Here is a 23,965-nt window from a genome sequence, read left to right on the forward strand (position 1 = left end):
TGCAAATTTCAAATCCGTAGTGACTCATGTTAGAGCAGGGTTCCAATTTGCTTACATTCTCATCCGATCATATTTTATCACAGTTCTTAGAGCTTAGCCATACTTTTCAAATTTATAGGCTTTATTTATTTTCTCTGAATTCATATGTAAATAATCCTAAGAACTTCAAACCTTTCAGCAGTTGGCTAATTACTGCATAAAGCTTTTCAAACTAACATTACTAATTATAGTGTACAGTATAGTGAAATACACAAACATGAGGATTTGAAAATGTAAATGCCTGTTTTTAAAATTCAATGGGTGATGATTTTTAGGCAATTTTTGACACACTTACTCCCAATTCTTTACCTCCTATTCTAAAAAAGTAAGTGGTATTAAGACTATCTGCATAATGAAAACCACATTATAATACAGAGAATCACGCAGCAGGATTTGTCTAAATGTAGAAATTTTCAGTAACGGCCATCTGGCAAGTAGCAACACTGAAATTGTATGGGGGATGTGCTAATTTACATCATCTGTGTATCAGATGATCTATAACCTTAAAGAAAAACATGCCTCTTTTATTCATTGAAAGAAAACATTTTTGTCATTTTCAGACTGAGTGCTGAATTTTTTCTTAATTCGAAGTTACAAATTTAATCTGATAGGAAGAAAAAGAATATAAAAATGCACTTAATCTGAGTTTAATAGGCATGTTTGAATTTTCCACCTTACCAAAGCTATGTACACACTCAACTATCATATCTGTTTATCATACATAGATGCTTAAGTAATATATGAATACAGATTAAACTTTAAAAACAAATAAAGATTAGAAACTGAATTTGGCACTGTTATGGGCACTCTATTAATGGGAACAATTCAGCCACCTCCCATCTCCTCTCTCCCCCTAAAGACCCCTCTCCCCTGCTTCCTTTTGTCCCCACTCACCTGATCTTTTCCTTCCTTCATAACTACAAAAGTCTTAAGCCTACCAGCTGACAGTTAAACCTAATGAGGCTTCTGATCCTTCTTAATGAGAATAAAAATAGATCTTAAATAACCTTGAGGATGTAATGAATTTCAAAACGCATCTTATATGTGAGTTTAATAAAGCTATTAGTAGCAAATTCTGAGAAAGCTTTTCACTAATACTCTCTGCTCTCTTTTTTATAATATACAACCAGTTCAAGCTGGTATGAGTTCTCTGTGTACCTGGGTGATATCACACCTGAACTCAAGTAGAAATGAACTAGAAAGTTGGTTATAGATCATTCCAGGGCAAAGTTCAGCCCTCTGCTTAGAAATGACAAGCAGTTAAGGGTATGACAAGAGTATCTATAGAGAAGACACTCTATTTGGATGTAATGAATTCTGTGGGAAGGCTCCTCCCCACTGAACCCAAATCTTGTCCTTCCTTCGAAAAGCTCAAATAGCACTTTCACCATGGAGCCCACCCTGCCCTCTCCTATTCATCCGGATCTTCACTGCTTCGGGACTATAAAATTTTTTTTGGACTGATCTACTTCTCCAAACACATTACTTTTACATTTTAAATCCATCTCCCCTTCTGCCTCTGTGATGAAGTCTATCACCCTCTAAAGCAAATACACTCCCTCCACTGGACACTTAAATTATTCTACAGTCACAGTTGTCTTTAATATTCCTTTCTTTCCTTTGTTTTTCAAAAAATGCAATGTAAGCACATAATTGAAAATTTGGAAATGAGAGAAAATAGAAAAACAAACCATTCATAATTTCATTCCCTAACAGCCACTGTTACCTGTATACGTACTTCCTTACCATCTTTATTAGGTAGACACATTTTGTACCTAACTGTAAACAGTGAATATGGGTTTTAATATACCTTCAATTAACATTAAATACATTTACAATCTTGTAACTTATATTAAGAATATAAAAATAGTAGTAATATGTACACAGATGTCCATAGTTCAACTTGAGAGAGAGAACTTGACTAGTCCTACAGGTAGCCCCCATGGCCCCCTCCCTCATCCTACCCTCTCCTCCCACAACTATCCTGAAATTTTACCTATGCTTACACTGCCTTGTAACTTTTAAGAGTTATTGTCATCACTGATTTTAGTTCTTAATTATATTCCACCTTACATTACTATTTAACATGTCATGCTTCGGATTTATTTTAAGGTAGATTTAAGCTCGTTATAAGAAGGGCCTATGTCTCAGGCAGTTCTGTATCCTCCATAATATCTAGCACAAACACTGACTGAATATGGTCAATTGTGGAAAGCATGAATTAGGCATCAAAAGAATGAAATACATTTGGCTCTGGAAAGTGATTATCCTCTTCATCCAAATTGCTTTCATTTCTCCTACCTGCTCATATTCTCATTTTTCATCCCTCTATCTCCTGTTAGTTGTTAGCTCCTTAGGTGATCTATAAATAAAAGGCACTGTCCAAGTTGCAGGAGCTGGGGAATGTCAAAATATCATTTGTTTTGGCCCATCACTGAAGGCCAACAGCTTTTTCTCCTGAAGGAATGTATATCTGATGTATAGGACAGGACCCAACAGGAGGAGCTTAAGAGTATTTTCCAATGGCTCAAGGCTTCTTCCGACAAAAAGGGCCAGATCATGTTACTGCAGATCTGCATTTGGCTTTTGCCCTTTCTGTTTTAGACAGGCAACTGTGTTTGACTTTTCTTTTTTAAACTGCTAACATATTGATTTTACTGCTACATCTATTTCCCTTTTATGGGGTCATTTATTGTACCTACTGTAACACTTTATCTGTTTATTCTTGGAAATGAACAGGAAGTGAGTTAAGGGGATAGTTCTAAAGAGAGATGCTGCCCCCCTCAAAATGGAGTTTAACAGGCTTTGGACGCCATTTAAGCTCCTTGTTTGGTATCGAGGATAGGATCTTTGTTCCAACACAATTATTCCCCTTGCCCCTAAAATCGACTTACCAGGAAAAGCTAATAGTGCCCCTTCCAACCCTTAACCACCCATTGTTCCTAGAAATTCAGCTAAGGAGCAAGACAAAACTGACACCTGCTCTGGGGCTACAACAAGCAGCTCAGGATGATCGAAGGTACATACCACTCTTACATAAAACAGTAACATAAATAAATAAACAAATAAACAAAAAAATCATAGTAAACCAAAATTTGTGATGTTCAGTATATATATTATTCACACTGTTCCAATATCTTAAGCAGTTCATATTATATAGAAGGAAATATATTCATTTGAAATTCATTTTGGAGAAAAACCCAGTGTACCTGAACATCCCCATAAAACTCCTTGGCAGAAGCACAAAAGAGGGGCCATGATGAAATTATTATACTAGTCCTATTATACAAGACACTCTAAATTGCATAGCATTATTCTAGCCACCAGTTTCTAGCAAGTATGATTTCATTTTTATTCATGAGTCATTTTTTATATGAATTCAAGCTTTGGAGGGAAGAAGGACAAAGTCAAAAATTTCACTCCTATTCCCAATCACTTGAGAAGAGAAAGAAAATGAGAGAAGCCTAGGAATAGAGATTACCCAATCAGTATAAGAAACCCAGTGAAACTCAGAAAGGAATCAATAGTCATATGCAAACTGGAAGACCTGAAAGGCTATATGACCCAACAGTGTCTTCAAAATGGACTGAGGAAGTCATATAAGCAATGAGAAAGTTTAAATTACTATAGGACTGCCTTCCAGGCTAGCCAACCCCATCCACTGTATTTCTTTATTTGTTCAACCACTCATTTATTCAACAAAAATATATTAAGTTTCCACAGTATATGAAGCACCTTGCTGGAAACTGAAAATACAATGATGAATATGACACATTAATTGGACTCAAGGGAAAAGGTAAAGGAAAGGAAAAAGAAAGACAATGATATTTGTGGAAAATAAGATAACATGTATATAGTCTAAACCTTCCACCGAAATTTAAATAATTTTTTTGTAACTCAAATATCACTTTCGCATTAACTTAAATAAAAATATCAAAGATGTTTAATCTTCAACAGGCACCTTTTCTTTACCAGAAAATTTAAGGACGTAATTACTCTCAGGGTCATGCTAGTGCCAATCCTGCACTTACACAAACCTGAGAGTGAGTGCCTCCTTAAATTTTGTCCTCCAAGTGCCTCATTCACCTCACTCTAGTCTTGGCCCTGCTCTCTACCTCCACATCCACTCCATCCAAGCAGAGGGGAGCTATTTAAAAAAACCTAGAAGCACCATGCCAGTAGCCCACTGGGATTTTGTATAAAATGCTAAGAGAAAATCTACTACAAATTGGCTTTAAGCCCAATCAAGGCTCTAAGACCCAATGGTAGTTGGAGGCTAACACTTCTGGGGATATTTCTGAATTGCAGTTAATAACCATCTCCACATCACACACCTCCTGCTCACTTACTTGTCTTTCCAATTGGGATTTTATTTGATGAAGGACTGAATAGACTATGCAAAAAGATGTCTGAAAATTTTAGAAAAAAGTAAAATAACATGCATTTCAAAAAATATGGTAATTCTACTTTTAAGTTTTTTTCCCAAGATACCTTTTTTGTTTTTTAAACAAAGGAGACCCAAACATAATCCCTGTGTTTCTGGAGCATATGAATAAATGTGTCTACATAGAAATATCCAAGTACACAGCAATCAGAGAGTAAAAGTTTATGTCTGCCTACCTCCTCTGGCAAAGAGAGAAGCAAAAAAAGGGCAGACATGCCAAGATCATCATGCTGATCACACCAAATCCAAGAATCCGGAACATCTGCAGAGGCCCTGTTGGTTTAATTATATCCTGTTACTTTTATGACTTAAGCAAGAGAAGCAAATCTGAGCGCTTTCATAAAGTGTTTATAAAAACATCTATCAGTTAATAAAGTAAAATAAGGAGGTATTCTTATACGACAGGTAATATCCTTGCTACACTATACGTAGCAGGAGTTTATGAAATGTTCTTGAAACACAACCAAAGACTACACTTTTAAATATGCGCCTCCCAATGGAAGCCTTAACAAAATGATCCTACTGTTTTTGTTGACAATATTACGATCCACACTCTCTATTTCTTCCTATGGCTTAAGTGTGTTTTTTCCTTGGCCATATGTTATGCATCCTAGAGCACTCGAAGAGTGAATTTATCTGTGAACAGTTAACTTGATGAAAGAATGACTTCTTAAATGTTTACTTCCAAATTGTAAAACATTAAATTAAACAAGAAATCAAATCAGATGATCGGCATATTTTATTCTTATATTCATTCAGAAATGCATTCTAATATGATTGGGGAACTTTAAGTCGTGGTTCAATTTTTCCCTCTACAAGAACCAAATGTCTCTTCACACATAATACGAAGACTAAACTGATGAATGAAATATAAACACCATGTGACAGTGTTAAAATTGGAATACTATATTCATGATCAGGTTTCGGTTTCCATGATTAATACTAGATGTTTAACAAAGAGCTGTAAATTGAATAGGGACTATATTAACCTAAGACATTGCTTTGCATACATTCGTTCTGTGGTATTTGTCAGCGTTTAATCATATCAAATGTGTCCATCACGGCACTCACTGGTAATACGTCCCCACTACCCAAATGAAGCAAAAACAAATGGTCTAAGTCTGAAAACTTTGTAAAAAAAATCTTAAGAGATGAACCTAATTCAAAAATGATGAAACAAAGAGAAACTAATAAACAGACCCTAACAAGAAACGTTTAGGTCTACTGTCATATACTGAGATGCTGAAGACAAGATAAACGGGAAGAAGTTGACTGAAGTGGGAAGAGAAAAGCAAACTAAGGCATGTTGATTGCTATCTTCTCCCAAGCATTGAAAGTTACGTCTCACAGAGACTGGAATCTCTGGGACAAGATAGACAGTGACTAAAGCAAAAGAAAAGATGAGACTGATTTCAAATTGCCAGTCACATCTGAGGGCTAAGCAGAAACTGCTCATGAACAGAGAGGCCTAACGACCTCAGGACATTCTATAGGCAGTACTGCTCTAGGGCTGCAAGCCCCCTTTATGTGTTAAACTGAGAGATCCAAATTTAGATTTACACCATTGTGACATGTTTATTCAATTTTTAAAAATAGAAATATGATAAATGTAAGAGGATGAACATACTATCTTTTAATGGGGCAAAACAGCTGAAGTTACTGGTTCTTAATGATGAATAACAGCATTTGTATTCCAAACATTCACTCTCCTTAAGATCTCGCCGATCATTGCAAGCCTTCAACTCCTGATTTTCCTTTGGAATACATGCTTTTGGAAACAAAATTCAGCATGATTAATAAGCACTTTCCCTAATTAAATAATTACTTAAAGTCAAAGAAACAAATATTTAATTAGTACATTTAAAGAAAAGATTGAATAACATATACAAATAGCGATGAATGCCGAAAAGAGCTAAACTAAAAATTACAACAATTATTTAATATCACATTTTTAATTCTACATGAACTGCAGAAAAACAAATTAACAAATCATTGGTAAGGCAGTTAGTTAGAAGTGCTATGAATCATAAGCTGGGTAGTGGTGCTACAAATATAACACAGAAGGAGCCAAATAACAAGAATAGGCCAAATGCCCATAAAACTAACACCTTGTTAAAATAATACCACAGCCATCCTCTCACTCAATTTTCCTAAGGTACAGAAACTCTAATGCATCAATGAGAATGAATTTAAGTAAAATTCACACAGTTTACTGCTAGAAAGGTAAATAATACTACTGGTATTGATCTACTTTCTGTGAACACATCATATTGGCACTAGCAAAGGTTTTAAGATTCTTCCTTTTGGACTTAAGTTATGACTCTATACTTTTGAACAGGCAAAGATTTATGGCCAAGATTCATGCAACTGCAATAAATTCATACATATTAAAATCTATAATCACAAGTTCAAGCAGCTGATTTTTTTTAACATCCTGCTTTATAAGACAAACAAATGACAACTAAAAAGGCAGATATCAGACTATTATTCTATAAGAAAACCTCTACAGCATGGCTTAAAGCTAGCAGAGATGTGGTTCCACCTCCAATACGATCAACAACTACAGCCTGAGAAAAGTAATAACTGATGTTTTATGATCACTCTAAAGCACTTCAACATCAGCAAAGAACAATATAGTGGCTATAAGCATATTTTTACCTTTTGTTATATTTTACTATATTTCTCTTTAAAGACTGGCAATTCCTGAAGCTAAGGTAAAAATAATAATAGCTACCATTCACTAGGCCACCTATTTGGGCTAGGTATCTTGCTTTATTCACATTACTTCTAATCTTCACTACAAACTCAAAATGAGTTTTACAGCCTCCAGTTGAAAAATAAACACGTAAAGGATCAAAGTAACTTGTGCAAGGTCACAGATTTAATTCATTACCAGTTGGCCTGGATATTCTTTTCCCAAACATTTTAGACACACGAGAGTTTAGTCTACTTTGCTGTTATATACTCTAGGCAATCCGTTCCTCAGTTCTACCAGGCCAAGAGAGACTCTCCTCCTCAGGTTGGCATCTGAAATACCACATTCAGGTTGGGCAGCACACAAAAAAAGGGTAACAACAGTCAGGGCCAAGTCAGAGATGGGATGGAGTTCCTGTAGGCTGGGTTTGTCACTACTGGCATTGTTCAAAGAGCACTTTGAACAAAGAACGAAAATAATAGAAGAGATTTTAAATCATGTAAGAGACTGGACTAAATGATCTCTCAGGTCTCTTCTAATATTGAGCTTCTGTCATTTTATACTTAAATTGCATCTGATGGACTTTATGTCAGATACTAAAATTAACTTCCAGATTCAAATTACTAAGAAACACTTGTAATTTTGAAGAATCAAAAGGGTAGAACAATTTTTATCAGGTTTAAGTATGTAATTTTGTTCAGAGGGATAAGAATCAAGTTTCCATGCCAGTATGTCTCAAGGTTATCATTTTAATCTCCAAGAGATGAATCTTTTACAAACGACAATAACAGCCTAATAACAAACGACAGATTTTTTTTTTTTTTTTTTTTTTTGTGCTTAAGTGGGAAGAGTATTCATTTTCAATTATACAAGGGAGGAAATAAATTGGTTAAAAGTATTTCACATTTAATGAACTTGTAGTGATTCTTCTCAAAGAAGACAGCATATATATTTTATCAATATGTAATCACTGTTTTGAAAGATTTGAATTAATCTAGGTCAGATGTTCTTTTAAAATGGAACAGTTTGATTTCATTGGGCAAAAACATCTCATACAATTGATTTTGACTCAATTTACTGTTCCAGGTTGGAGGAGCGTTTTGGACATGCAGATAATTATCTCATTTAGACCTTTTAAAGGCTGATTTAGTGTTGGTATAATGTAGTTACAGATAACTATGGAACAGTTTACATCTGCTATCTTCATGAGCTCTAATGCTTAAATCATCATTTGTCGTTATGGCCAACTTTGATACTCAATAAACCACTATTTTTAGCTTTACAACATATTCTCAGATTTCTTTTTCTCTACTCAATTTGGCCATGGCAGCATTTTTAATTTATTTAAAGAGTTAGTGTATTTTGTTATTCTCATTGGTACTAGGTGTTAAAATGTTTGTTTTATACTTGATGAAACCAGTATAGAGAAACACAAAGAGATTTATGCAAGGTTAAAGAAGAATTCAGTGCTAGAGTCTGGAATTAAACAATGGATATAATTTTGTGTTTATATATGCACAATAAATTTTATTAGAATAAATTCTGTATGGTTTTAATAATTCACATGTCAATTTATTTGAAGCTTCTCCTTGAAAGCATACCGCATGTTGTACAAAACGAAACGTGTTTATTTGTAGTTAATAATTCTCAGGGGTCATCATGTGCTTGATAAACACATTATATACAGAATCACAAAAGACAATGTGACTTGAAACCTGAACTTTTTATCATTAAAACAGATGGGAAGGCATCTGGTATATTCCGTACATCAGAGCCACAGAGCACCCTGATTAATGCCACAGAGATATTGATTTCACAAAACTGGGTCAGTGACTGAATTTCAGGCAATGCCATTAAGGTAAATTGTGAAAGGTTTAGATATTTGAGAAGGAGTAACAAACATTTACGAAATGCCTTACAAATACTGTTTCAGTTCATCCTTGCAGTTCTTTGTGGTAAATATTTTTATTTTAAAGCTGAGGACAGTGAGGTTCAGAGAGATAATCTTGCCTAAGGCAAAGGGCAAAGTCAGGCCTATCCCACTCCAATGCCAGGAGACCACACTGCCTACCAAACATTTAACTATTATTTTCAAAACAAGGGCATTCATTGGGAGGGAAAAAAATCAAACAAGAACTTACTTATTGGAAAGAAGAAATGTAACATAGACACCCATGTAGAAGTTTCTTCCAGAGATTCTCCTCTAGGACCTTCATTGCTCCACAGATATTCGTTTGGCAACACAGAATTCAAGAATCCTTAAGGAAAAGCGAAATTATTAATCCCAACATAGAAGGCATTTATAACTCTCTATAGTAATTATCTTTGCTTCAATTGATTGTGGAAAGTCTAAGAGCTAACAGATATTGTACTTACATCACATAACAACGTAGGTACCATTAATAATCAGAATGTCAAAAAGCTTAGATTATAGGCCGACACATCCCATTGTTGCACTGTAAACTGATTTATAATAGTGAACCTGCCTCTGACAAGCAGTGCTAACACTGAGAGGCTCAACCAATTAACAACTTGGAATCAGTAAATATTCCAACTAAATCAGACTCTGTCATGGAAACTCCTGGAAAAAATGTTGGCTTTTTTATTTACTGATAAAAACCAAGGCCTTAGGAGACACGGTAAGTCTTTCCTTATCCTTCTTCCTCACTACTTCAAACAACCTGCTTTTAGTTTCATTTGCATGATTCCCTCCTATGTAAGAGGAAACGATATCCATCTTTGTTACCATAAGATGAATTTGTCCGTATCGTTAAATATTTTCCAACACTATCTTTAATAACTTCACGGTATTTCATTATATGGCTCTATTATAACTGAGCAAATAATTCCTCCAAAGAAAGACATTTGAGTTGTTTACAATTTATTGGTATACAGAACATGGCATAGAACTCATAAATAAAGAGAACAGATTGTTGGTTGCCAGAGGTGGGGCGGTAAGGGTGGAAGAAATTGGTGAAGGGGATCAAAAGGTACAAACCTATGGTTATAAAATAAATAAACCATGGGAATATAATGTACAGCATGGTGACTACTGTTAACATTACTGAATTGCATATTTGAAAATTGCTAAAAATATAAATCTTAAAAGTTCTCATCACAAGAAAAAAATATGTAACTACGTATAGTAAAGGATGTTAACTAGATTTACCATGGTGATCACTTCACAACATATATAAATATTGAATCGAATTACGTTGTACACCTGAAAGTAATATGTTATATGTCAATTATACCTCAATTAGAAATTAAATAAAGAACATACAACGATTATCACTGGAGGTATGTATTTTCAGATATACACAAAAATCTCTTAAGAAAAATTCTTAGTGAATGGCTCCTGACCTTAACCAAGGTACATCAATAGTGGGACATGTGCTGGTTTTCTTGCACTTTCACCTTTTCCCTTATTTCCAGTTTGATGGCCAGAATACTGGTATCTCTTCTGTTTTAATTTGTATCTTTAGTTATCAGCTTACATCTTTCATACAAGAATTGCAGAGTAGAGAATTTAACCCTTAATCTGGCACATATGTTCCATATTTTGCAAGATAGCCAGCTATCATATTTTTTAATGGTGTTTTGAGAAGTGTAAAAGTTTAAAATGTTTTGTGTAATAAAATATATCAGTCTCTTCCTTTACTATTTCGGCCTTTCAGGTTATGTTTAAGAAAGACATTTTATATACTGACATTTCCTTCTAACATTTTTATAGTTTCAATTTTAAATTTAAAATTTTAATCCACCTAAAATATATTTTGAAGTACTTTATGAAGTAGGGATATATTATGTTCCAGTTGTCCTAACACCACTTATTAAATAAATCCTTTCCTATTTATGACATCACCACCAAATTCTGTTTCTTGACTTACTATTCTGTTCCATGAATCTATCTGTTCATACACCAAACCAATACCACTGTCATAATTTATCTTCTATGGTTATGTTTTAATAACTCATCTGGCAATCATTTCATTAGTCTTCATTATCAAAATTTTATTCTCAACTGATGAATCATTTTGTCAAATCAAAAAAAATAATATTTTTATTGTAATTATGTTCACTTATTTAACATTCATTCAAAACACATTTATTGTGTGTCTCTTGTGCTAGACATGAATTCAGTCAAATGTAGACTCATTTGGAGAGAACTGATACCTGAACAATATTTTCTCACCCAAGAATAAGTTTGTTACTCATTCAAGTCTCTTTTTATCTCCCTGAGTGAGGTTTATAGTTGCATTCATACAAGTCCTATACCTTTCTAACTATGATTATTCCTATATATCATATATATTTTATTGTTGTGTGAATATGATCTATTTTACCACACTTTCTACATGAATACTAATGATATATAAAAAAGCTACTGATTTTGGTTTGTGTATTTTCTAATTTACTACCTGACACTTGTTAGCTCTCACTGTTCTTCGGTTTCATTCCAGAACCATACAATCATATTATCACTAAATATAGATGGTTTTGTCTCCCTTCTTTCCAATATTAACAGCTCATTTATTTTTCTTCTCTCATTACATTGCCTAGAACTTCTGAAACTAAGGTGAATAATAGCTATGACAATGGGCATTCTCAAGTCAATTCTGACTTTAATAGAAATGCACTGTTTTTTCATCATTAAGTGTAACTTTGGCTGCTGGCTAAAGATAGATTTTAGATTTTATTTTTATTAAATTAAGGATCTAGTCCTTTAGTCCTAGTTAACTACAAATTTTCTGTTGCTGTTTTGTTTCATTTTAATCAAAAATGGAAGTGGGATTTTATCAAATGCTTTTAATATTTACTGCCATGATCATATTTCCCTCTGCATATTAATTGTTAAATATCAATATATTTCCCCATATTAAACTATTCTTGCATTCCTGAAATAAGCCCACAAGTGTTAATGCTTTAGGTTTCTTTTGCGTGCTATCTCTGTAGGTTTTGGCATGAGGATGATAGCTGCTTCATGAAATAATCTTGGAAGTTTCCCATCTTTTTTTCCATACTGAAACAGCTTAAACAGAATAGGAAATATAATAATCTATTAAAAGTTTGGGAAAAGTCATCTATAAATAACCTGAGTCTACATTCTGTGGAGGGGGTAGTTCCTTAGCAACTTTTCACTCCTTCGTGCTCATGAATCAATTTTAGTTTTAATTTTCCTAGAAAATCATTCACATATAAAAATTATTTGATCCAAATGAGAAAATATATTTGCAAGCAACACCTCCGATAAGGGCCTAATATCCAAAATATACAAAGAACTCGTACGACTCAATAACAACAACAACAACAACAAAAACAAACGATCCAATCAGAAAATGGGCAGAGGACCTGAACAGACATTTCTCCCTAGAGGACATACAAATGGCCAACAAATATATGAAAAGATGCTCAACATCATTAGCTATTAGGGAAATGCAAATCAAAACCACAATGAGATACCATCTCATACCTGTAAGAATAGCTATGATCAACAGGACAAGTAATAACAAATGTTGGAGAGGATGTGGAGAAATAAGAACCCTCATACACTACTGGTGGGACTGCAACTTGGTACGGCCACTATGGAAAACAGTATGGAGGTTCCTCAAAAAACTAAGAATTTATCTACCATATGATCCAGCAATCTCTCTCCTGGGTATTTACCCCAAACACTCCAAAAAGATATTTTCACACCAATGTTCATAGCAGCATTATTCACGGTGGCCAGAACATGGAAGCAACCAAAGTGTCCTACGACAGATGATTGGCTAAAGAAGCTGTGGCACATATATACAATGGAATATTACTCAGCCATAAGAAGAGATGAAATACTGCCATTTGCGACAACATGGATGGACCTTGAAATAATCATCCTAAGCGAAATAAGTCAGACAAAAAAAGTTGAAAATCACATGATATTACTTATATGTGGGATATAAACTTAAAAACAACAAATGAGCAGGGCAAACAAACAGAGACTCATGGACATGGACAATGGACTAGTGGTTACCTGAGTGGAGCAGGGAGAGGGGAAGGAGAGGTAGACAGGGGGAAAAATTTAAATCATTTCTTCAATTAAAAAAATTATTCGGATTAAATCATGAGACTATTCACTTATAATTTTTCAATGTCCTTTATATCAATGAAAATGTCCATTTTCAAATTTTGATGAGGCCAACTTCCATACACATCCATTTGAATGTGTATTCTCAGCCTGTAGGGTACTTTATTGTGATATGAATTTTATTATTTGAATATGAACTTTATTATACATGTTAGATCAAACTAAATTGTATTATTCGAATGCTCAATATCTTTATGTTTTCTGTCAAGGACTAAAAGATATGTATTAGTCTCCCACCATGACTGCAATTTTGTCCATTTCTAAAATTTTTAAAACCATTTCTTTTATATATTTCCACCCTATGCATAAATGTTCATTCATTACAGTTTTGTCTTCACTGTATATTACATATCTTGATAATATTAAAAATAACGCATTTTGTCCTGTTTGTTTTTTTACTAACTCCTGCTCATCCAATTAAATATGTATTTATTGCTTACTGTATTATAGGTTTTGGGGATATATCAGTGAATAAATCAGATAAGATCCCTGTCCTCGTGAGCTTACAATAGAGTGGATAAAATAGACAAAAAATGAAGTACAGTAACAAATTAAATAATTACAAATTGTAGTAAGTGCTACGAAAGAAGTGGATTCCAATAGAGTATAAGGTAGGGGATCTACTTTAAATATGGGCTGGCCTCTCTGAGATGTTATTTAAATTAAGGGAAAAAAAGGATTCGAAGTAGCCTGGCACACAAAGGGCTGAGAAGAGTATTTCCAGCACAGGGGAAAAGAAATATTGCCAGGCACACTTTGCCAGATTAGAGGGCTTACTGCCCTATGCCATACAGGATAGGAGCTACAGTTGAAAGCAACCTCAACTGGACCTATGTTTTGCATAGACATTTGTTCACTCAGTGCCTACCTTTCCCAATGCCCTTGTCAGCACACCATCTAAAGGAAATGTTGACTGGTAGTAGCACACGGCAGCCTGAGTCTTCACTCTAGGCCAATGGTCCCCAACCTTTTTGGCACCAAGGACAGGTGCTCCTGTGAGAATCTAATGCCCGATGATCTAAGGTGGATCTGAGGTGGAGCTGAGGTGGTGATGCCAGCGCTGGGGAGCGGCTGCAAATACAGATGAAGTTTTAGCCGCTCACTTCTTGTTATGCAGCCCGGTTCCTAATAGGCCACATATAGTCTGAGGCTCTGGGGTTTGGGGACCTCCGCTCTAGGCTATCTTCCGCAATGGTGTGCTCTCTGGGGTCCCTCCAGGATAGAGACTGATCCCCAATTTCGAGTACCTTAGGCTCCAGCCCTTGTCTAATAGGGTTGGCTTTAACCTGAGGTAAAACACAGGTTGCTACAAATTCTCTCAGTAGTGTCTGGCCTGGCCTTCTTTCTATCTTTCAGAAAGCTTTCCAAACTTATGGCATATTGATGGCAGATGGCATCCTTCTTGGTTCTCTGGGTTTTCAACCATTATAGAACTTTTGGTCATTTCAATGGGTATTTGAAATGGAGGAGGCAATTAAATATTTGCTCAGATAGGCACCATCAGTGGAGGCCTGAACCAAAAGTCTCCAACATGTTTAACCTGTCCTCTACCCCTAGTTTCTTCCCTACAAAGAAAATTATTTACAAATTAACTTAAGCAGTATTTCCCTAAGTGTGATATGAGTACCATCAGCATCACATGAGTTGAATGTGGGTGGAACATAGTTGAATATCTATAGATGTATTTAACCTTTGTTCCTTATGTATTTTTAAAAGTGTACAAAAATATGTATACCACTAGTATATCAAAACTACCATGTCATCAAACAATATCCCTGTTACTTCGTCCCTGGGAGCAATTGTCCTCCTCTCCTCTCTCCACCAGCACCCAGGTCTTCTCAGATCTTCCTTTCCACCCTATTAGGCTCTAACCTCTTTTCCCTTCCCCATCACTTTTCTTGTGCAGAATAATTCCGTTCTCTAAGCCTCTAATTTGCATGTGTAAAGTCATTAACATCCTCAGCAAACAAAATATTAGGAGCCAAATTTCTTAAATGGCAGCAAGAAAAGGTAAAGAGCCAATTATATTTGCTTGTCACAAAGAATCTTTATTTTTTTAAAATTCCCTGTTAGAAAAAAATACTAAAAATCTAACTATTTTTCAAAGAGAAGAAAACAGACTCAAAGCTGCAGACTTCATGTGCATGTGACCTGTGCAATCTGCAGAGTCTGGTTCTTAGAAGGGCCCCAATTTTGCTTCAATGTTCCTGAAATTCATAATAAATTTTGAACCAGAAGCCCTGCATTTTTGTTTTGCAAATTATGTTGCAGCCTTGCTTTGCAGCAAGGTCTCTTAGATGAGTTGACTGAATGGGAGCAGTAGCTTATGGTATCAGCTTGGAAAAGATTCTGCTTGGGCTTTAGTAAGTTGAAGGTCTACCTAGACTATCATCTTTCTGGGCTTTGGCCTCAAATAGACCTGAATTTGCATCCTGGCTCTGCCACTTCCTAGTTGGTAAACTTGAGAAAGTCAATAAACTTCTCTTTGCCTCAGTTTACTCATCTGCAAAATGGTCATAATATGTATTTTGGAGGACTGTAAGGATTAAATTAAGCCATACATGAAGTACTTAGTACAATGGAAAAGAAGTAAATATTTTCTCATATGTCTCTCATTGTTTATAATTTTATTTTATTTAACACCTACAGCACCTGGTATTCCTAGGTGGTCTCACATCCAGGTACTAACCAGGCCCAACCCTGCTTAGCTTCCGAGATCAGACAAGATCGGGCATGTTCAGGGTGGCATGGCTGTAGACATTGCTTATAATTTTAAATTTAATAACATTACTTTGTTTTCAGGATATTTATTTTTATAAATAATTCTCTTGATAGCAAATATGACCAATTTTTCATTTATAGCTATGCTGCAGTTTCCTTTAAAAATAAATATTTTTGTAAAAAAGCGAGGCAGTTTAAAGAAAAATATGAATAACTGGTAGCATTAAGATAACTAAGAGTTGCGAAGGTGATATACGAATGACTGAGGCAGGAGAAAGACCCATCTAGTGATATCTCAATTATTTAGACAAGGTCGCTGAAGCCTAGCTCTCTAAAGTGACCCATCAAAGGTCACACATCGAGTCAGTGGTAGAATTAAGACAACTCCGGTCTCCTAACTCCTTCAACTACACCACATGCACAAATGGTTAAAGCAAGAGCAAGCTGGGTGCTTAATGAGGTACATGGCAGGCAGTCAGACCTTCTATCTATATGTACTGCCTCATCCTCTCCTCAAGGATAGCAGAGAAATGAAGTATTCTAATATAATGATACAGAAATTAGTCGCCTGGTTTTGTTCATGGAGATAAAGCCTTCTGAAAATATTACCTATTCAATCTTTATTTCTCCTTTTTTATCTCCCTGAAAAGGATATGCAATAAGGACTAACCCAACTGGTTACAGAGAACCGGTGGAGAAGGTGGGATCAAACTCCCAGTCTCCAGTCTGCTAGTTTCCTCATCCTGTGTGCCACTAGTCTATACATCTTCTACATAAATATAACCTGAAAAACAATGTGGCTTGGGAGTCCAAATGACAATATAAAGTGGAGATATTTCAGAGTTACCTCAGGTCCCTCAACCTCAATTACCCTTGGTGGCATTAAATCTAAGAGAACTCAGAAGGGTCTGTCTAGGAAGGAGAAAGGGGATTTTAGCTCTAGGACCAGGTCCATGCTTTCACCATGATATTCCAGGGCCATGGCCAAATTATCTTATTTCTCAGTATATATGAGTTTGCTAAGTTCATTGTAACAAAGCACCATAAACTAGGTGGCTCAAAACAATGGAAATTTATTGTTTTACGATTCTAGAGGCTAGAAGTCCAAAATTAGGATGTCAACAGGGTTGGTTAGCCTCTCTCCTTGGCTTGTAGATGGCTGTCTTATCCCTGTGTCTATTCATATAGTCTTTCCTCTATAAATCTCTACTTCTGTGTCCAAATGTCCCTTTTTTATAAGGACAACAATCATAAGAGCCCACTTTATTTTAACTTAGTTACCTCTATAAAGACCTTATCTCCAAATAAGGTCACATTTTGAGGTACTGGGGTTAAAATGTCAACATTTTTTGTGTAGAGGAGGGACATAATTCAACCCATAACACAGTGTATTTAGTTATATTAAATTATATCTTTTTAAATGAAAAAATGAAATTTAATCTATCCAGTCACATATTACCTCCTGGGAATCTGGGAAATCTGACAATATAAAGAATGAACTATGGGCTATTTTAGGAAAAATATGTTAAATCTATATTGTTAAAGGTCCTTGTGGAAATAAATCACACTGAATAGCAAAATTCTTTTTTTGTAAGAGTTCTACTTAAAATAAAAATAGAGAAATGAAGAATTCACGGGACTAAGAAAAAAATAACAAAATGTATAGTTTTTTTAACTTACTTTTTCAGAGAATGAGAAAGCTCTCAGTTTGTAAGGCTCTTGTATTTGTAACTAACATATAAAATACAGTAAAAGTAATTCAGAAATATTTTGGTATTTTAGATGAAGAGCAGAAAAAAATTAATCTGAATAATATGAAGTAATATGGTTTGTAAACCATAATTAAAAAGCATCTTAAAATATTTTTAAGGAGCAGAAATAATACTTTTCTAACTTATTTAAAATATTTGATAAAAGAACGCATAGCATATATTTTATTTAACTTTGAATTTCACCACTCACAAAAAGTTATAAACCCATACAGTTGTGACACAACAGATAGAGATCTCTGTTCCTTTTACTTACAATGCCTCTGCCCAATTTATGACTCCTTCTTTGACTGTTAGAGGACCTTGGTTAGGGGATGGAAGGTCTCTGGGGAGGACAGGGTGAGAGAAATCATTGAGATTACAGGTGGGGATAGTGGAAGACCTTTGGGCTTTAGGCTGGAACTCGAGGGATGGAGGAAGACTTTAATAAAGTCAATGCCTTTTGCAGATGAGGAAATAGAATGTCACTGTGAGGGGTTTGGGAGGAAGAGTAGACCATGGGAGGTAAGGTAGAGACGACCCTTTAGAGAATGTCATTTTGAAGCTAAGGAGAACAGGCCACAGAGAATGGAAAAGTATTTGAGTGGAAGCAGGGCAAGAAAGAGTTGGAAGAGGATTTGGGAAAGACTGAGTGAAACAACTGAGGGAGCAAGACCGCTTAGTAGGAAGAAAAGAAGACTTTGGGGAGAAAAGAAAGAGTACTTTGGGTGGTAAAGGAGGAAAAACCTGTGGGGGGAAGAAGGGGAGTCCTTGAAGGACTGAAAGAGACATCTGAGGGGGGCATTGAATGAAAGCCTAGATGAGGGTAAATAAGGAAGGGAAGGGTTTTGACTGATGGGGGAAGGCCTTTGTGAAAAAGGTAAATCAAAGAGAGAAAGACAATGTGAAGTAAGAGAATGAAGGCATTTTAAAAGGGAAGTGAGAGAATGAAGACTTTTGAATGAGGGGAGTAAAGGGCTTTGTGAGGTAAGGAAGAAAGGCTTTTGAGTAAGGGGTGACAAGGCCCGTAAGGTGAGCAAAAGAAAGTCACTGTGGGAAGGTGAAGAATGAAATGACCTTGACTGAAGATTAGGAAGAACTTTTGGAGTGGTGATGAGGGAGGGAAGGCATTTGAGAGGGTAAGAGAGGGAAGATATTTGTGAAATGAGGTGACAAAGAGAAGGCCTTTATTAGTAAAAATAAAAGAGGCTAGTACTTTGAGCAAGGAGGTAAGTAAGTCAAGTACTTGAGAGAAGGAGGCCTAGGAGGGAAGAGTGAAAGAGTGAAATCAATTGTGAGGTCAGAGGAGAATGGGAAGGTAACCATGAAAGAAGGGAAGGCTTTTGTGAGGGTAGGTGAGCAAGGAAAGATCTCTGTTAAGGGAGGTGATAAAGAAAGGAATTTGACAGGTGAGGTAAGGTGAGTTAGTAAGGTGAACTTAGAGGCAGAAGAGCTTTAAGAGAGGAGGTGATAGAGGTTAGTACTTTGAGTGGTGAGATGAGGGAGGTTAGTATATGATGGGAGGTAATGAAAAGAAGCCTTTAGGAGAAATGAGGAAGAGAAGCTATTCGTGAAGGAAAGAAAGGCATTTATAAGAGTTAGTGAGAGGATTTAGTAGTTTGTGAAAGAAGGTTAGGGAAGGAAGATTTTCAGGGAAGACCTGTAACAACTAAAGGAATTGAAACACTTATCAAAACTTCCTAACAGGGACTACATCAAACTAAAAAGTTTTTGCACAACAAAGGAAACAATCAACAAAAGGAAAAGACAATCTAATGAATGAGAGAAAATATTTGCCAATGATATATCAGATAAAGGGTTAATATTCAAAACTTATAAAGAATTCATACAACACCAAAAAAACAAAAACAAACAATCCAATTAAAAAATGGGCAGAGGACCTAAATAGGTATTTCTCCAAAGAGGACATACAGATAACTGATAGACATATGAAAAGATGCTCAACATCACTAATCATCAGAGAAACGCAAATTAAAACCACAATGAGACGCCACCTCATACTGATCCGAATGGCTATCATCCATAAATCAACAAACAAGTGTTGGTGAGGATGTGGGAAAAGGTAACCCTCGTGCACTGTTGGTGGGACTGCAAACTGGTACAGCCACTATGGAAAACAGTATAGAGGTTCATCAAAAAATTAAAAATAGAACTACTTTATGACCCAGCAATTCCACTTCTGGGTTATTTATCCAAAGAAATCCAAAACATCCATTTGAAAAGATATATGCACCTTTATGTTCACTGCAGCATTATTTCCAATAGCCAAGATATGGAAGCAACCTAAGTGTCTACCAAAAGACGATTAGATAAAAAAGTTGTGGTACATACATACAATAGAATATTACTCAGCCATAAAAAATGAAAAAAAAATTTTTTTTTTTGCAACGACATGGATGAACCTGGGTATTATAAGTCAGACAGAGAAAGACAAATACCATTTCACTTATATGTGGAATCTAAGTAGCAAAATAAACAAACAAGGTAAAAATAGATTCATAGATACAGAGAACAAACTGGGCGACTGCCAGACTGGAGTGGGGTTGGGGAGCTGGGTGAAAATGGTGAAGGAATTAAGAAGTACAAATTGGTAGTCACAAAATAGCCACAGAGATGTGAAGTACAGCAGAGGAATATAGCCAATAATATTTTAACAATTATGCATAGTGCCAGATGGGTACTAGACTAACCAGGGGATCACTTTATAAATTATATAATATATAAATGTCTAACCACTATGCTGTACACCTGAAACTAATATAAAATAGCGTTGAATGGCAATTCTAATTGAAAAATAAAAAATTAAAAAAAGAAAAACCTTATATTGCTAAGCAGAAAAAAAAGCAACCCTCTTAAAGAAAAGTCCAGGAGCAGATGGCTTCACTGATGATTGCCACCAAATATTTAAAGAATTAATACCAATCCTTCTCATACTCTTCCAAATATAAAAGGAAATACTTCTCAACTCATTCTATGATGCCATTATTAACCCAGTACCAAAGCCAAACACACAAGAAAAGAAAGCTACAAACCAATATCACATATGATTATAAATACAAAATGCCTCAACAAAATACTAACAAACCAAAAGTAAAGCATATTGAAAAGAGTATACACAATGGCTAAGTCTGATTTATCCCAAAAATACAAGTGTGGTTCAACATAGAAAATCAATGTAATATACCACATTAATAGAATGAAGGACAAATATTCACATGATCATCTCAATTGATGCAGAAAAAGCATTTGAGAAAACATCATAATCAATAATAAAGGCTGAAAGCTTTCCTCCTGAGATCAGGAACAAGACAAGGATGCCCTCTTTTTCCAGTGCTATTCAACATTGTACTGGTAGTTCTAGCCAAAGCAATTAAGACTGTAATGAAATAAAAGGCATCCCAAATGTAAAGGAAGAAGTATAACTCTCCATTCACAGATAACATAATTCTACATATTGAATATTTTTTTAAAAGTCCACAATGAAACCTACTAGAGCTAATAAACAAATTCAGTAAAGTTGCAGAGTACAAGATCAACATGCAAAAATCAGTTGTGCTTCTATATACCAGGCATGAACAATCTGAAGAGGAAGTTAAGAAAATTATTCCATTTACAATAGCATCCAAACAAACAAAATATCAAGGAACAAATTTAACTAAGGAGGATAAAGACTTTTGAAAACTTCCAAACATTGCTGAAATAAATTAAAGAAGACATAAATAAATGTAAAGACATCCAAATGTTCCAGATTGAAAGACTTAATATTGTTAAGATGGCAATACTGCCCAAAGTGATCTGCAGATTCAACGCAATCCTTATCAAAACTCCAATGGACTTTTTGCATAAATGGAAAATCTGATCCTCGAATTTATACAGAATTGCAAAGGCTCTTAAATACTCAAAACAATATGAATAAAAAACAAAGTTGGAGGACTTACATGTGCTGATTTGTCAACTTACTACAAAGCTACAGTAATCAAAAGAGTATAGTGCTGACAGAGGGATAGACACACAGACCTACAGAACAGAACTTAAGAGTCCAGAAATAAACCCATAAATGTATAGTCAACTTGTTTTCAACAAGGGTGCCAAGATCATTCAGCAGGGAATGAAGAATGTCTCTTCAACAAATGGTGCCGAGACAACTGGATATCCACATGCAGAAAAATGAAGTTGGACCCTTAACACACCATATACAAAAATTAACTCAAAATGGATCAACAACTTAAATATAAGGACTAAAACCATAAAACTCTTCAAACAAAACACAGAAATTAATCTTCATGATTTCATGGCTTCTTAGATATGACCCCAAAGGCACAAGATACAAAATTTAAAAATAGATAAATTGGACTTTCTCAAAATTAAAAATTTTTGTGCATCAAAATAAAACATTATTAAGAAAGTGAAAAGATAACCTACAGAATGGAGAAAATATTTATAAATCATATATCTAGTATATATAAAAAACTCTTACAACTCAATAACAAAACCACAAACAATCCATTTAAAAATGGTCAAAGGCGAGGGTAAAGGGGTAAATATATAGTAACGAAAGGAAACCAGACCTCCGATGGTGAGCACACAATTGAGTATATAGACACTGTATTATAATGCTGTACACCTAAAATTTATATAATGTGATTAACCAATTTTACTGTAACAAATTTAATAAAAATTAAAATTAAAAATAGAATGTTATATGATTTTTTAAAAATGGTCAAAGGACTTGAATAGACATTTCGCCAAAGAAGATATACAAATATCCAAAAGCACATAAAAAGATGCTCAACATCGTTAGACAATATGGAAATACTAATGAAAACCATAATAAGAAACCAATTTACACCTGCTAGAATGATAAAAATGAAAAAAAAAGTGGAGATGGTAACAAATGATGAAATTAGGACCCTCGTACATTGATAGTGACAATGTAAAATGGCACAGCCACTTTGTGAAACAGTCTGGGACTTCCTCAGAAAGTTCAACAGTCAATTCCCATATAATCCAGCAACTGCGCTCCTAGGTCTATGTCCAAAACACCTGAAAACATGTTGACACAACAACTTGAACATGAACAGCAATATTATTCATAATAGCCAACAACTGAAAATAACCCAAATGTTCATCAAGCGATAAATGGATAAACAAAATTCAATGCAGCCACACAACGAAATATTATTTGGCCATAAAAAAGGAATGAAGACCTGATACACACCACACGGATAAATCTCAAAAACATTATGTCGAGTAAAATAAGCCAAACACAAGAGGATAAATAGTATATGTTACCATTTCCACAAAATGTCTAAACTAGGCCAATCCGTAAAGAGAGAAAGAAGATTGGGGGTGGCCAGGGGCTGGGAAATGGGGAGGAACCGCGGTATTATGGGTTTTCATTTGGAGTGATGAAAATATTCTGGAAATAGAAGTGGTGGCTGTGCAACGTTTAAATATACTAAAATGCACTGTCCACTGTAAAATAATTTTACGTTCCGTGAATTTCGCCTCTATTTTTCTAAAAAGGCGGGGAGGTGAGGGAGGTCAGTGATCGATGAGGAAAAGTCTGGGCCAGATTGCTTTCTGAGGAAAGCCGAATGAGGTCCACGATTATGAAGGGAGAAGGGGAGAGAGGGAGGCCTGTGGGGTGGAGGGGTGGAGGGGTGGGCCGAGGGCAGGCTCTCGGATGGCTATCCCGGTAGCCTGCCTCCCGGCCGAGGAAAAAACACTCACCAGGACTCATGTAGTAGCACAGCCCCATCAGGACGAAGAGGGTGAGAAGGACCACCCTGAAGCGATTCTGGGACCACATCTGAGTTCGGCGCTTCAGGCCGCTCAGGAACTCCTTACGGCTGGGCTGAGGCGTGGCAGCCATGATGGCCTGCTTCTTCGAGCTCTTTCCCCGCTTATGCGATTCCACCGCGGAGGTCTCCTCACCGATTTTCGCCTCAGCTTCAGAAATCTTCGGCTTTGAGCGCGCCGCACGCAACGCCCTGGTCTTCGACCTGGTCCTCCCTCTCAGCAACCTCCCTTCGGAAGGCATGACTCATACTCCGACTAGCCGAAAAGATGCTTTACTGCCGGCGGCCAGGGACGAAGAAGACCTCGTGCGCTGGCGCATGCGTAGTAACCCTCAGAGGCACGTGACCGCCCTCCCTGAGGATCTAGCG

The 23,965-nt window shown here is 35.7% G+C and overlaps 1 protein-coding gene and 1 pseudogene across 1 annotated transcript in view; both read right to left on the reverse strand.

Moving 5' to 3' along the window:
- Positions 1–23,670, reverse strand: part of FMR1NB (FMR1 neighbor) — a 35,236-nt gene extending 11,566 nt beyond the window's left edge. The window contains exons 1-4 of the mRNA XM_039870591.1: positions 23,529–23,670; positions 9,320–9,436; positions 6,111–6,251; positions 4,660–4,756 (exon numbers count right to left, since the gene is read on the reverse strand). Of these exons, the coding sequence (XP_039726525.1) occupies positions 4,660–4,756; positions 6,111–6,251; positions 9,320–9,436; positions 23,529–23,670 (497 nt within the window). The remainder of the gene's footprint in view (positions 1–4,659; positions 4,757–6,110; positions 6,252–9,319; positions 9,437–23,528) is intronic.
- LOC120608698 (uncharacterized) lies at positions 15,946–16,064 on the reverse strand (annotated as a pseudogene).
- Positions 23,671–23,965: the final 295 nt, after the last annotated feature.

The sequence above is a fragment of the Pteropus medius genome, unplaced genomic scaffold (assembly GCF_902729225.1).
Source record: "Pteropus medius unplaced genomic scaffold, Ma_sr-lr_union100, whole genome shotgun sequence".
In the NCBI taxonomy this organism is placed as follows: Eukaryota; Metazoa; Chordata; class Mammalia; order Chiroptera; family Pteropodidae; genus Pteropus; species Pteropus medius.